This window comes from Salvelinus fontinalis, chromosome 15 (assembly GCF_029448725.1).
Source record: "Salvelinus fontinalis isolate EN_2023a chromosome 15, ASM2944872v1, whole genome shotgun sequence".
NCBI classification, from domain to species: domain Eukaryota; kingdom Metazoa; phylum Chordata; class Actinopteri; order Salmoniformes; family Salmonidae; genus Salvelinus; species Salvelinus fontinalis.
In genome coordinates this window covers 39984411-40000605 of record NC_074679.1, presented here as the reverse complement: position 1 = coordinate 40000605, position 16195 = coordinate 39984411, and the positions used below count along the sequence as shown (strand labels likewise).

At 41.6% G+C, this 16195-nt stretch overlaps 1 protein-coding gene across 4 annotated transcripts in view; it reads left to right on the top strand.

Annotated features, from left to right (window-relative positions):
• The window catches only part of tdp1 (tyrosyl-DNA phosphodiesterase 1), a 74657-nt gene that overhangs the window by 42655 nt on the left and 15807 nt on the right, over positions 1-16195 (top strand). For all 4 annotated transcript variants that reach the window (XM_055863821.1, XM_055863820.1, XM_055863819.1 and 1 more), the window contains 2 exons: positions 2107-2209; positions 8973-9078. In XM_055863821.1, the coding sequence (XP_055719796.1) occupies positions 2107-2209; positions 8973-9078 (209 nt within the window). The remainder of the gene's footprint in view (positions 1-2106; positions 2210-8972; positions 9079-16195) is intronic.

Genomic DNA, 16195 nt, shown 5'->3' with positions numbered 1-16195 from the left:
CTAGTGAGGGTGATCACCAGAAAGTCAGGTCAGAGGTCATTCAACCTCATTAAGTGAGTGTTGCTTTCCCTTTTCTTTCCCTGTACCTCTGACATTATTTAGACATTTCTTACCAAGAGAATTCACGTGCGCAACCAAATCTCAGTCAATAGATACTTCAGAATTGTTTTATTTGTGTGCCCTTTAAGGGGCATCCTTTCTAACCTGTGAAAAATCCACTAATACCCAACAAAGAAAGACCCCACACAATAAATAAAACACAGTATTAACACCACTAACAAATATTCAATAACAGGTGGGTTGTGTGTGGGTGCTGGAGTGTGTAGGGTAAAAACAAACAAAATGGCCAGGCCTTATTTAATTTGGGTTCTCGCTGAACAGCGGGATCCGGGTACCTTTATACTGTATAGTACATAGTCTCATTAACTTCTCTCCTAAGGCCCCTTCCTCAGGAAGCCTTTCAACGGGAGAGATGCTGTAACGGATTTCCTCCTCCTCTTCATCCGAAGAGGAGGAGCAAGGATTCGACCAAAATGCAGCGTTGGAATAGGACATAGTTCGTTTTTTGTCTTGTTAAATAAATAAATTAACTTGAATAAATAACAAAATAACAAAACGGAGTAGACAGACCTGGACATGCGAACTTACATAAAACGAACTCACAAACAGGAAAAATGACTACACAAAAGAACGAACTGACAAACAAACCGAAACAGTCCCATATGGCGCGACAGACACAGGAGACAACCACCCACAACAATCAATGTGAAAACACCTACCTTAATATGGCTCTCAATCAGAGGAAATGAAAACCACCTGCCTCTAATTGAGAACCATATCAGGTCACCCTTTAACAAACATAGAAACACATAACATAGACTACCCACCCAAACTCACGCCCTGACCGTCAAACACATACAAAATAACAGAAAACCGGTCAGGAACGTGACAGATGCACAATCATTGGTAAACATGTATAAAAAAAGAAAGAAAATTAAACACTTAGTTTTCACTATGCTACATTTTAATCGGTCCTAAAAATTCTTTATCGAGTTTACTGCTCTTTGGTAGGAAGTCTTTATTAAACCATGCGTATACAGAATCATACTTCAGACACGTTCGGTGATAGTGTCCTGTTAAGCGGCATAGACACCTAGTCTTCTCACTATACGATTAGTGAATAGCCTTCTCACCTTCTATGGGTACCTTTTTATTGTTCAGTTTTATGAATGATTTTTTATAGCGTTTCATTTAAATTGATTTACAGAAACATAACATTTTCCATTACAATAGACAGGTGTGTGCCTTTCCAAATCAAGTTTAATCAATTGAATTTATAACAGGTTGACTCCAAGTTATAGAAACATCTATAGGATGACCAATGGAAACAGGATACATCTGAGCTCAATTTCGAGTCTCATAGCAAAGGGTCTGAATACTTATGTAAATAAGGTATTTCATTTTGTATTTTTTTAAGTCTTTTGTAAAAATGTCTAAACCTGTTTTCACTTTGTCGTTATGGGGTATTGTGTGTAGATTGAGGATTTTTTTTATTTAATCAATTTTAGAATAAATCTATAATGTAACAAAATGTGGAAAAAAGTCAAGGGGTCTGAATACTTTCCGAATGCACTGTACACCGTTGTCAATAAAGCATATGGAGGCTCTTTTCTTTATGATCTGATGTGGGTGTTGCAATTTAGTAACATATTATCATGTATTATCCAAAGTCCCTAGAACAACAGTCATACTGTGTCTTCTTAACCACAGAAAGTGTGACCAGATGAACTTTGTCATTTCTGACAAAAATACTATTCATCTGAGTTGAGTACAGTTCTACAGTAGATTTGGGTCAATACTTGGCTTTGGTGACGTAATCGCAACAGGGTTTCCCGTTAAGGGGACATTTTACTTCTGGTGTCGTATGTGAAGACAAGACACGCTAACCTTTTCAAAATGTCGGGACGACGTCAACTAATCATTTTGTGCGATGTGAGGGGGAAATGCATGTATGTGCCGTAGTTGTCGTCATATTTTTCAATCTACTTTCTATATATTATGTGCGTGTGTCCTGTATTGAATGTGTGTGTGTTCTCCTGTCCCCAGTGCTAACTTGTCCAAAGCAGCGTGGGGGGCTCTGGAGAAGAACAACACACAGGTGATGGTCCGGTCATACGAACTGGGAGTCCTCTATGTGCCCTCTGCCTTCGTAAGTGACACGCACTCTTGCACACACACAATGATGTTCAAGGGAGATGTGCTTTCGAGTTATGCGCATGGATCATAAATTAGGATACTAGACTCTAGGGCTCGGTAAACATACTCCTTTTATGTACATGTGATAATGAATGTCTCTCCACTATCCTCCATATGTAGACAGAGGGGCCTTTCAACACACCACACACACACATAGTGTAATTTGTCCCTTGCCTTAGAATTACCTCAACAGTTGCTAAGCAACATGATGGTTGTGGAGGTGACACTGGTTTAGAGGGCCAGAGCTTCAACATTGACCTGACCAGAACAAAGCGCCGAGCCCCCACTATTAAAGAAGACTTCCTGGTTTTCCCCTAGAAAGAAATTAAAGCATTTATGAAAGAATATAGCTAGTCATCTAAACTTTCTGACATTCAGGGACGCCATTGAGAGTAACACATCAGACCTCAGATGTGCCTCGAGTAGGGACAGTTGCACAAAGACTTCTTGCTTGAAAAGACAAGTCTTCTTTGTGTATTTTTCTATTTAAAAGAACGAGGTCCATTTAATACGACGCTAGGCAGGTTAGTGTAACCGTGACCTTTGTGTGTTGTGAATAGCAGACATCCTTCACTTGGCGCTGTGTTCTTCTCTTTATTTCGCCCCCCTTGGTCTTTGTGACTGAATTCTGTTTCTCTTTCTCCCGGTGCGGTCGTTCTATTCTCTGGGACAAAAGCCGACTGTCCCTGTCCTTTTTTTGATTTGATGTAGCAACAGTACAGCACAACGTGTGTGGGTTTGAGGGTGTCTGACAGTCTCTGTCTGTCTGTTTGTCTTCACGGATGGACGGACGGACGGAATGGAGAAAGCTCTTTTTCTTTTTTTTAGGGGGTAGATCAGCTTTAATATTGCAGCAAGATTGTAGCTTCCATCAATGTTACTGTTTGCAGTTTGCACTGCTCTGTGAAGGGAGTAGTATACAGCGTTGTACAATTTCTTCCGTTTCTTGGCAATTTCTCGCATGGAATAGCCTTCAATTCTCAGAAATGTCTTGGTTTCTGGCCATTTTGAGCCTGTAATCGAACCCACAAATGCTTATGCTCCAGATACTCAACTAGTCTAAAGAAGGCCAGTTTTATTGCTTCTTTAATCAGGACAACAGTTTTCAACTGTGCTAACATAATTGCAAAAGGGTTTTCTAATGATCAATTAGCCTTTTAAAATGATAAACTTGGATTAGCTAACACAGCGTGCCATTGGAACACAGGAGTGATGGTTGCTGATAATGGGCCTCTGTACGTCGATGTAGATATTCCATTAAAAATCAGCCGTTTCCAGCTACACTAGTCATTTACAACATTAACAATGTCTACACTGTATTTCTGATCTATTTTATTTTAATGGACAGAAAATGTGCTTTTCTTTCAAAAACCAGGACATTCCTAAGTGACCCCAAACCTTTGAAAGGTAGTGTGTGTCTGTGTGTGTATATAAAAAAGAAATGTCCTCTCACTGTCAACTGTGTTTATTTTCACAACTTAACATCTGTAAATATTTGTATGAACATAAGATTCAACAACTGAGACGTAAACTGAACAAGTTCCACAGACATGTGACTAACAGAAATTGAATAATGTGTCCCAGAACAAAGGGGGGGGGGGGGTCAAAATCAAAAGTAACAGTCAGTATCTGGTGTGGCCACCAGCTGCATTAAATACTGCAGTGCATCTCCTCCTCATGGACTGCACCAGATTTGCCAGTTCTGCTGTGAAATGTTACCCCACTCTTCCACCAAGGCACCTGCAAGTTCCCGGACATTTCTGGGGGGAATGGCCCTAGCCCTCACCCTCCGAGCCAACAGGTCCCAGACGTGCTCAATGGGATTGAGATCTGGGCTCTTCGCTGGCCATGGCAGAACACTGAAATTTCTGTCTTATAGGAAATCACGCACAAAACGAGCAGTATGGCTGGTGGCATTGTCATGCTGCAGGGTCATGTCAGGATGAGCCTGCAGGAAGGGTACCACATGAGGGAGGAGGATGTCTTCCCTGTAACGCACAGTGTTGAGATTGCCTGCAATGACAACAAGCTCAGTCCGATGATGCTGTGACACACTGCCCCAGACCATGACGGACCCTCCACCCTGCTCCAGAGTACATGCCTCGGTGTAAAGCTCATTCCTTCGACGATAAACGCAAATCTGACCATCACCCCTGGTGAGACAAAACTGCAACTCATCAGAGAAGAGCACTTTTGCCAGTCCTGTCTGGTCCAGCGACGGTGGGTTTGTGCCCATAGGCAATGTTGTTGCCAGTGATGTCTGGTGAGGACCTGCCTTACAGGCCTACAAGCCCTCAGTCCAGCCTCTCTCAGCCTATTGCGGACAGTCTGAGCACTGATGGAGGGATTGTGCGTTTCTGGTGTAACTCGGGCAGTTGTTGTAATCCTGTACCTGTCCTGCAGGTGTGATGTTCGTATGTACCAATACTGTGCAGGTGTTGTTACACGTGGTCTGCCACTGCGAGGATGATCAGCTGTCCGTCCTGTCTCCCTGTAGCACTGTCTTAGGCGGCTCACAATACGGACATTGTAATTTATTGCGCTGGCCACATCTGCAATCCTCATGCCTCCTTGCAGCATGCCTACGGCACGTTCACGCAGATGAGCAGGGACCCTGTGCATCTTTCTTTTGGTGTTTTTCAGAGTCAGTAGAAAGGCCTCTTTAGTGTCCTAAGTTATCATAACTGTGACCTTAATTGCCTACCGTCTGTAAGCTGTTAGTGTCTTGATGACCGTTCCACAGGTGCATGTTCATTCATTGTATATGGTTCATTGAACAAGCATGGAAACAGTGTTTAGACCCTTTACAATGAAGATCTGTGAAGTTATTTGGATTTTTACAAACTATCTTTGAAAGGCCGGGTCCTGAAAATAGGACGTTTTTTTGTTGTTGTTGAGTTTATGTATGTGTATCTTTTTAAAATTAAATTTTTCTTTATTATTTTCCGCAACCCTACCACCCCTCACCTAATTCCATGGAATCGGTACAATGAAATTCTCTTCCCAACTATTTTGGCACAGCTGTCAATTTTTTTGTCCTTAAATGAAACGGGTATACATTTTTATTCATCACAATTTTCTTTAACCAATTTTGGTCTTTAATGCAGGGCCGACAGACAAGTTCCTTACTTGTTCCCCCTTTCACTTGCCTTTACCATTTTTGCGGTAATGCTGCAATTAGTTGGTTGTAATTTTGGGTAGAGCAGACATTTCCATATATTTGTGTTAGCTTCATGTGTGACATTTTAGTTTACCTTTTATTTAACTAGGCAAGTCAGTTAAGAACAAATTATTCAAGGGCTGCCTTGTTCAGCTTGGGGATTCTATCTTGCAACCTTTCGGTTACTAGTCCAACGCTCTAACCACTAGGCTACCTGCCACCCCTACATGACTCCACCAGTCCTATTTATGATATAATTAAAAAATATTATACCTTTGTTTTTAAACCTTATCGAATTTATTTTTTTCTCAATTAGTAGATTTGAGTTTAACCACTATTTGTTGTGTTATTTGTTCTGTCTTTTCAGGTGGATTAAACTGAAATTGCAACCAACTTTCTATGGCTTGTTTAAAAATATAATATTTTGGGGAGTTTTTGTTTTCAAATAACCGAAAGTGAGCTGTTGTAAATCTGAATAAAAGGAAAAAGGCCATTCTTGAACATGGGGTGAGACATTCTTACTAATTTGCTAGAGAACCAGTTCGGATTTAAGTATAACTTTTGTATGACTGACGCCTTTAGTGAGAGGTCTAATGCTTTAATATTTATTAATTTCTGCCCTCTGTAATATTCATTATATAAAAGGCCCTTTTAATTTTGTCTGGTTTGCCATTCCAAATCAAAAACATTTTTTGCTTATATAATTTTAAAAAACAGGTCGAGGTCGCTATAAGCAAATAGGTATACTGTCATATGACTGAAGAGTTAATCGGGGTGATTCTTCCTCAAATAGACAGGTATTTTCCTTTCCATGGTAGCAACATCTTATATACTTTTGCCAACTTTCTATAAAAATGTATTGGAGTGAGATCATTTCTTTCTTTCGGGATTTGTATACCGAGTATGTCCACATCCCCGTCAGACCATTTTATTGGTAAACTACACGGTAATGTAAAAGTTGTGGTTTTTTGTGATCAATACGTAATAATTTGGTTTTAATCCAGAGAGGTTAGAAAAAGTATCTAGATTCTTAATAAGGCTGTGGGGGGGTCCTAATTGTGGATTTAAAAGAAAAGAATCATCAGCGTACAATGACACCTTTTGTTTTTAAGCCCTGGATTTTGAATCCCTTAATATTATTGTTTGATCTGATTTTAATAGCTAAAATTTCTATGGCAATAATAAATAGATATGCCAATAGTGGACAACCTTCTTTTACTCCTCTTGACAGTTTACAACTCTCTGAGAAGTAGCCATTATTGATTATTTTACACTTAGCGTGAGTATACATGTATTTAACCCACTTTATAAGAGATTCTCCAAAATTGAAATATTACAGGCTTTTATATATAAACTCCAGTCATACTTTATCAAAAGCCTTTTCAAAGTCAGCTATGAATACCAGGCCTGGTTCCCCAGATATTTCATAGTGTTCTATTGTTTCCAGTACATATTATCTCCAATAATTCGTCCATGTAAAAAAACCTGTCTGATTAGGATGAATAATATCCGACAATACCTTTTTTTAAATTCTATCCGCTAAGCATTTTGCTATAATTTTTGCATCACAACATTGTAAGAGGCCTCCAATTTTTTAAATGGACCCGGATCTTTATATTTACCACTTGGAACCTGTATCACTAATAATGAAATCAGACCTTGTTGAGTGTCCGATAATCTACCATTTATGTAGGAGTGGTTTAAACATCCTAATAACGGTCCTCTGAGTATATCAAAAAAGGTTGGTATGCCATCCATCCCTGGATTTTTCTGGACGTAAAAAATAAATAAATCACCTTTATTTAACCAGGTAGGCCAGTTGAGAACAAGTTCTCATTTACAACTGCGACCTGGCCAAGATAAAGCAAAGCAGTGCGACACAAACAACACAGAGTTGCACATGGGATAAACAAACGTACAGTCAATAACACAATAGAAAAATGTATATACAGTGTGTGTGAATGTAGTAAGACTTAAAAGCTTTAATAAAAATAATCATCAAGAAGTTCCTCCTCTGTAATTTGGCCTTCACATGAGTCTTTCTGTACAGCTGTTAATTTGACATTATTGATAGGGAAAAAATCCATACAATTAGCTTGGGTTAGTGGAGACTGAAACAAAAACGAATGCTAAAGTACTTTACTTTCTTTTTCAAAATATGGACTTTTTATTTATTTATTTTAACCCCTTTTTCTCCCCATTTCATGGTATCCAATTGGTAGTTACAATCTTGTCTCATCGCTGCAACTCCCGTACGGACTCGGGAGAGGCGAAGATCGAGAGCCATGCGTCCTCCGAAACACAACCCAACCAAGCCGCACTGCTTAACACAATGCCCACTTAACCCGGAAGCCAGCCACACCAATGTGTAGGGAGGAAACACTGTGCACAGGGCGACCGTGTCAGCGTGCACTGCGCCCGGCCCGCCACAGGAGTCGCTAGTGCGAGATGGGACAAGGACATCCCTGCCGGCCAAAACCTCCCCCTAACCTAGACGATGCTGGGCCAATTGTGCACCGCCCCATGGGTCTCCCGGTTGCGGCCTTCTGCGACAGAGCCTGGACTCGTACCCAGAATCTCTAGTTGCACAGCTAGCACTGCGATGCAGTGCCTTAGACCACTGCGTCACTCGGGAGGCCTAATATGGACTCTTTTGACCATCACTCTATAAAGAAAAGATTTTGAACACAATTTTTAAAGCGTGATCAATCAATCAGTTTGACTAATTACATCCACTTCGCGTTCTCTCATTTGACAGAAACCATTTGTTTTGCCATAACAGTGACGGCTTTACCTTATTTATTTGTCATCTGCAGTGGACAAATATGCTCCCATCCAACCCTGCTGTCTGTAGCATCCATACTGCGTCCTGAATAACTTCAGGGGTAATTCTCCCCTGAAAACCCATCTCTGTCCTGCCTAAGGAGACTCCATGAGCATTTCTCAGCTTCACCGTACTTATGAGCCAATGAGGTCCTGCCTCATTTGCGAAATCATGTTGCCGTAGCAGCTGGAGGGAGCAATGTGTAGCGCACAGATAAATGTCTCTGCAGGTAATTCACGCCAGGGTTGAATTTTTGTCTCTGCTGGACCACGTTTAGACACTGACAGAGAGTTAGACTACATTCTATTAGTGTTCGTTCTGTTCCCTTGTCTCCTTTCCTTCGTGATAATTAATCTGTGCTAGCTTGATATGGGTCATGGGCCAGCAACACAGTATGTGAATGATTTAGTTCCAGTTCCAACACATAACATGTTGCCAAGCCCTGCTGTAGTCAGTAGGTGAATGCAATGTCATCTACTAATCGTACAAACCAGTGGCTATGAAGCAAAGGAGACAGGGAAACTTATTGACCGAGCCTTTCTATGTGACAGGAGAGAGAGAGAGGTGCGGTCATTCCAATGAGATTTTACTGAGCTTGATGATGATGATGATGGATTGGTCGGAATAGTGTTTCCTCTTTTTTGTTGTCCTTTCCTACCTATGTGTTGAAATGAAGGTTCATCTAGTTAAATACTAAATAATTATTTGGGGTCTGTATTTTTTTCCTCTCAGAGTATGAGTACCTTTCCCGTCCAGATGGATGTGTTTCCTGCCACCACTTCCTCTACCTCATTTCCTGTGCCCTTCGACCTGCCACCCAAACGCTACTCGAGTAAAGGTACTTGTACTTCCTTGTTCCTCCACTACACACTGATGTAAACTGACTGTTAGGCTTGGCTGATCTACGGTATACCAAGGTATTTTTAAATAGCCACGGTATGACTTTCAATCCCGCAGGAAACCTTTTGAGATAGTTGTAAAACTTTATGAGCTGTGGCGTGCGTCTGTCCTTGCAATTTGTTTACGTTCACATACTCTTGTTAGCATTTAGCTAGCGAATGCTATGGGAATTTGCTAGTACTTTGTTAGCATATATATATATATTTTAATGGAAATAAATGGTGCCCCCTTGTGTGCACTGCCGGTGATACTGTATACCATATTATGGTTCAGAAACGGTATGTAGGTATGACCATATGGATACCGCTCAACCCTAATGTGCATGACTGTGTGTCAATATCTGTGTGTGGGCCAATCTCTTAATGTACTTTTCTCTACGAGGACTTTTTATCAGTGAAAGTGGAGGTGTGCGAATCCTCTACTCTGATTCATTTGATAATAATTGCCTGGGGTTAGATCAGATCTGCTGCCTCAAACTGTCGCGAGCCAAATGTTGATTGGCTAACATTTACAGTGAGAGCAGCGCATGAAATGCTAAAAGCAGAGAAGCATCCAGCCTGTCATTCTTTTAATTAGGTAACCTTTATTTAACTAGGCAAGTCAGTTAAGAACAAAATCTTATTTACAATGATGGCCTACCAAAAGGCCCCCTGCGGGGATGGGGGCCTGGGATTAAAAATAAATCAAATAAAAAATATAGGACAAAACGCACATCACGACAAGAGAGACAACACTACATAAAGAGAGACCTAAGATGATAACATAGCATGGCAGCAACACATGACAACACAGCATGGTAGCAACACAACATGACAACAACATGGTAGCAACACAACATGGCAGCAGCACAACATGGTAGCAGCACAAAACAGGGTACAAACATTGTTGGGCACAGACAACAGCACAAAGGGCAAGAAGGTAGAGACCAAGCAAAGCAGCCACAACTGTCCGTAAGAGTGTCCATGATTGAGTCTTTGCATGAAGAGAATAATGTCGCTTCGGAAATCTCAGCCAGAAATCCAATGTGGTGTTGTCGGCAGTGAAGGAGTACTGATAAGTGGGACTGATTATTTACTTGTCCAATAGCAAAAAATACTGAAAATTCTGTAGTGGTAAAAAAAAATACTATTGACAGATGCGATTTGATTTTTATTTTAATAACAGTGGACAACCCCTAACTCTCCAACAATATGGAAACTATAACAAACTTAAATCTACATACAATCATGTTAATCAGTGATATCAGTGAATTCATTCAGATTTTTCCTTGTGAGGCAGAATTGATTGATTATCGTATAATACCGAGAGTCGTCTGTAATTTCGACAAATTGGTTGGTTCCATTTTTTAAAACAAATTTTTCCTTACAGTGCATTCGGAAAGCATTCAGAACCCTTGACTTTTTCCACATTTTGTTACGTTACTGCCTTATTCTAAAATGGATGAAATATATATATTTTTTCAATCTACACACAATACCCCATAGTGACAAAGCAAAAACAGGTTTTTAGAATGTATTGCAAATATATATATTTTTTAATAAACTGATCATTTTTATTCAGACCCTTTACTCAGTACTTTGTTGAAGCACCTTTGGCAACGATTACAGCCTTGAGTCTTCTTGGGTATGATGCTACAAGCTTGGCAAACCTGTATTTGGGGAGTTTCTCCCATTCTTCTCTGCAGATCCTCTCAAGCTCTGTCAGGTTGGATGGAGAGCGTTGCTGCACAGCTATTTTCAGGTCTCTCCAGATATGTTTAATCGGGTTCAAGTCTGAGCTCTGGCTGAGCCACTCAAGGACATTCAGAGACTTGTTCCGAAGCCACTCCTGCGTTGTCTTGGCTGTGTGCTTAGGGTTGGTTGTCCTGTTTGCAGGTGAACCTTGGCCCAGTCTTAGGTCCTGAGCGCTCAAGAGCAGGTTTTCATCAAGAGTCTCTCTGTACTTTGCCCCGTTCATCTTTGCCTCGATCCTGACTAGTCTCCCAGTCCCTGCCGCTGAAAAACATCCCCATTGCATGATGCTGCCACCACCGTGCTTCACCGTAGGGATGGTACAAGATTTCCTCCAGACGTGATGCTTGCCATTCAGGCCAAAGAGTTCAATCTTGGTTTCATCAGACCAGAGAATCTTGTTTCTCATGGTCTGAGAGTCCTTTAGGTGCCTTTGGCAAACTCCAAGTGGGCTGTCATGTGCCTTTTACTGAGGAGTGGCTTCCATCTGGCCAATCTACCGCAAAGGCCTAATTGGTGGAATGTTGCGGAGATGGTTGTCCTTCTGGAAGGTTCTCTTATCTCCACAGAGGAACTCTGGAGCTCTGTCAGTGACCATCGGGTTCTTGGTCACCTCCCAGACCAAGGCCCCTCTCCCCCGATTGCTCAGGTGGCCAGCTCTAGGAAGAATCTTGGTGGTTCCAAACTTCCTTCATTTAAGAATGATGTGGAGGTCACTGTGTTCTTGGGGACCTTCAATGTTGAACAAGCATGGGAAACAGTGTTTAAACCGTTTACAATGAAGATCTATGAAGTTATTTGGATTTTTACGAACTATCTTTGGAAGACAGGGTCCTGAAAAGGGCCGTTTCTTTTTTTGCTGAGTTTATATGTATCTACAGTACTTAAAGGACTTGCTAAGGAAGTCGGACATGGTGTAGACCTACGTGTACTGCTTTAAATAAGTTTCACCTTCCTGTATATCATCCTAGCAGGCAGGCAGACATGTAGACCGAGATACACAGACACATGGGTGTATGTGGACCAGTCCTCCAGATCATCTCGCTCTTTGCACTCCTCCAACTTGTCGTCTCCCCTCTGTTGTTGTCGTCTGGGATACTAGGGGTTGAACCCTGGTCTACGTGTTCTCAGACTTGAAGACCACCATCTTCGGGCAGCTACGGCAGCATCAATGTCTTCCAAGGGAGGACCTTCAACCGACAGGAACATGAGCCTCTGCGGTTGTGCGGTAGACACAATCGACCTCCAGTCCGTTTTGATCCTTTTCATCCTTGACAAACCACATTCACACACTTGGCCACGAAGCGGACATGCACATGCTAATTTCCGAGCGTTGCTGTGTCTGTTGCCCCATCAATCATTATTGAGAAATATCTAGCTTGAGTAAGCTTTTCCATGAGCTTCTCCCTCTCCATATCGTAGATTTCCACAATAAAGCTGATGGAAGTCAGGTGTTGGATAGAAACAACAAAAAACACTAAACCAATGCGTCTTTGCTTGCTCTTGATTATGGCTGTAGATAAAGGAATGTTTTGTAAAATCATTCGGGAAGCTTCCCTCCAGTCCTGTGGATGAGGCCATGAAGATTTGTGAACGGGTGCTCGTCTTTGGCCACGTAGTAGACCGTATGCATGATGTTGGTCATATTGACCAACATTGTCTCCTCCATCAGGACGCCTCAGAGGACACGTGGTAGTGGAGTATCCCTCCATCTCGCCAACGCTGCAGCCTTTGTTGATTGGTGGCGCTTGCTGGTGGCGTGAGATGAGTGTCGTACCTGAAAGCACTTGTTCCTTTGTACAAAGAGGAGGACCTGAAATGGGAATAAGTTGGAATGCATTAGTATAACCCAATTGTCCCCAAAAGTTTTCTGCAACACCCCAAATGTACAATGGAAAATGCAGGGGACCCCACTTGGAAAAAGTGTTATTCCCTTAAAGCTGGCTGTGTGTTGTTTATATTCTATTCTATGTTCTGCAGGCTGTTCCAACAAAAAATAAAATAAAAAATAAAGCAAATTCTCATAGTTTAGAAGTTCCTTAATTGACACTAAAATGTTGCATTCTATAACCACTTAATTTGTTTGATACAATTAGTTTGTCAGGGGAACCCATTGAAATTTCAGGCCCAGTTTAGCAAATAGCTGCTAAAAAAAATATGTAGGCCTACCACTATTTGTCACATTTGGTTATTCTAGTCTTGAGACGTAGTTTCGCAAGCCAATGCTAACTAACTTTAGCGCATTAACGCTACTTAGAAATTGCGCTAACATTAGTTATCAACTACCTTCAAGCTGCATGCAGACATAAACATGTTATCCGTGAGTTCATCTCACTGGGGAAGTAGATAAAGGGCTTAATTGACAAAATCCCAAACTATCCCTGTATAGCTAGCATTAGCTGATCAATGTAACCTGTTGGTGGCTAATTGACTGGCAAGTAACATTAGCCTGCCTTCTATGCTAACGTTAGCTAGCTAGATAACTTATAGCTGTCCAACTTAAACCTGTCAGTCGGTAACGGGTTGCCAAAATCAACATTCGCTAGAACAGTTAAAACTATATTGATTAAGTTACATGTCTGCAATCCCGGGGAAATCCTGACACGTCAAGCAGTACATGGCATCTCCCTCCGTGTCATGTCAAAACTATGGAAACTCCTCCTTTCAGATCGGAATGAATTTTCTTATCCTTCTCGCCTTGTATGCTGCCATTTTAGCAGCTGGTCCAAGGTTTGGTAGTGGTGGTGGACGGATGGGGTGCTTTCCTGGTGCTTGTAGAAAATGTTTATTAGACCGCCATCTCCCAGAGATAACACTAACAAGAGAGTAGGATACACACATTTGACAACTGAGGTAAAAAATACAGCAGGCCACGGGACTGAAGCGTGCAGCGGGCCACGAGCCAGTCCAACTCGCAGCTCAATTCATTTTGCCCAAACTCTGTACGCTACTTGCAGCCTACACACTACACTGATAGACACAAGTGTCTCTCTGCAGAGATTGGGAGTTGACAGTGCACAACGCATTGCATCCTTAGGATACTTTGATCCAATTGGTTAATTGTTAGAAATCAACATTTTTGTGTGATTTTCGTTACTTGTCCATTCAGGTAAGCGCAGTCAATATTATCCTTTTTTTCCCGAGCCCTGTTTATGAATACACACCCTGAAGAGATTGAGGTATAGAGGAATCAGTCCCTAGTAGGCAACTTGAAAAGGTATCCCTGACGAGCTGTCACACTGTATCATTGATGTTACTAAGGAAATGGTTTTTCCGACTAGCCCTAATTTCCAACTCAAATTTACAAACACACACAAATAAGAAACACTCTGTCACAGTGACTCACATTTTCCCTCTGCACCTCTTCCCCATCTCTGAAAGCTGTTTTTCTTCTGCAGAAACATCACACCCACCAGAAATCAATTTCTATTCCCTTTCTAACTTGGGGTCTGCTGAGTTTCTGTTAGGCTAGAGCCTTTAATGCCAGTGGACCTGAAAACCTTGAACAGCTAGTCAGTGACCAGCAGTAGCAGATGAAGCATCCCATTATTGTTCTGAGTGGTTGGGTGAGGGAGGAATGGTATTTAACTGTGACCGGGTGACTCGGCCCTAACTAAATTACAGCTTACATTACAGAAGCTAAGGAGATGATGACTGAACAATAGCACGCTGTCATTTCTGCCATGACGACTCTTGGTTAAGTAGTTATGAATTATTCAGTCAACCAAACTCTATTTATTTTATATAGCCCTTTAGAAAGTGATTTATAGTAATTCCTTCAAGAGCAGGTTTTGGCACAGCGGCAAGAAAAAGCTCCCTAGAAGGAAGAAACCTTGAGAAGAACAAGTAGACTCCGAAGGGTGGAGACAGATGTTCATGCTCGGGAAGATAAGGAAAAAAGTAGAGGGTCAGTGAGTGTGTGTCATCACACGCTCAGGCACTGATTGGTGATGTACACAGTCAACTCCCTCTCGTGTATGTCCTTGTGTGCGCGTGTACCTTTTGCGTGCTCGCATGTCACACACTGTGATTGCGTCTGGCTAATTGCTAGGTGAGGAGGAGAGCATGGGTAATCATTACATGGCTGCATCACTTTGTCAATCACCACCTCTCTGACATTTAATCACTACTCATCAACACCATCACTGTCGGCAACCGTTAACATGCAGCAATAGTCACCTAGGGTGTCATCAACTTCTGAACTGGAGCAGAAACCATGCCCGTCTCCTTGGAAATGAGTTGCTGTGATGCTAATGGTATGGTAGTGAAAATGCAGGTCTCATATACAAACTTAATATGTTATAATTTTGACATTAAGCTATTTTAAGTCTAAGGTTGGAATTTGTCATTTGTAATTTGAGGCAATTACATGGCATTCTTCTCAACGCGCGCACACACACACACCCCTAGTGCTCAGACATTGCAAATCAAAACCTCGGGCAAGAGAGGAGAGGACCGAGGAGAGTAGCGGGCAGAAGGAGAGGGGAGCTGGAACAGAGAAAAGAGGACAGTGTGAGAGAGGAGAGAGGTAGGGAAAAAAAGGGAGAGGAGAGAGAGAGCAGAAGAGGGAAAGAAGAAGAAATCAGAGAACAGAAGAGCATACAGCTTCAGGGGAGGAATGTACTGTGTTCTCTCAAGGAGTTGTGCAGGTCTCTGAGACACACAGCTCCTTTTAAAAGTTATGGAGTTATTAATTACACTTGGGATGGTGTCTTAATACACCCAGTCACTACAAAGATACAGGGATCCTTCCTAACTCAGTTGCCAGAGAGGAAGGAAACCGCTCTGGAATTTCACCATGAAGCCAATGGTGACTTTTTAAAACAGTTACAGTATCATGGCTGTAATAGCAGAAAACTGAGGATGGATCAACAACATTATAGTTACTCCACAATACTAACGTAATTGACAGAGTGAAAAGAAAGAAGGCTATTCAGAATAAAAAATATTCTAAAACATGCATCCTGTTTGCAACAAGACACTGAAAAAATGTGGCAAAGCTATTCCATTTTTGTCCTCAATACAAAGTATTATGTACAACACATTATGGAGTGCCACTCTCCATATTTTGAAGCATAGTGGGGGCTGCATCATGTTATGGTTATGCTTGTAATCGTTAAGGACTGGGTAGTTTTTCAGGATAAAAAATAAACGGAATAGAGCTTGTCTATAAAAATTGTCTGTCCTCAGTTGCAACACTCACTAACGAGTTTCAAACTGCCTCTGGAAGCAACTTCAGCACAAGAACTGTTCGTCGGGAGCTTCATGAAAAGGGTTTCCATGGCCGAGCACCCGCACACAAGCCTAAGATCACCATGCGCAATG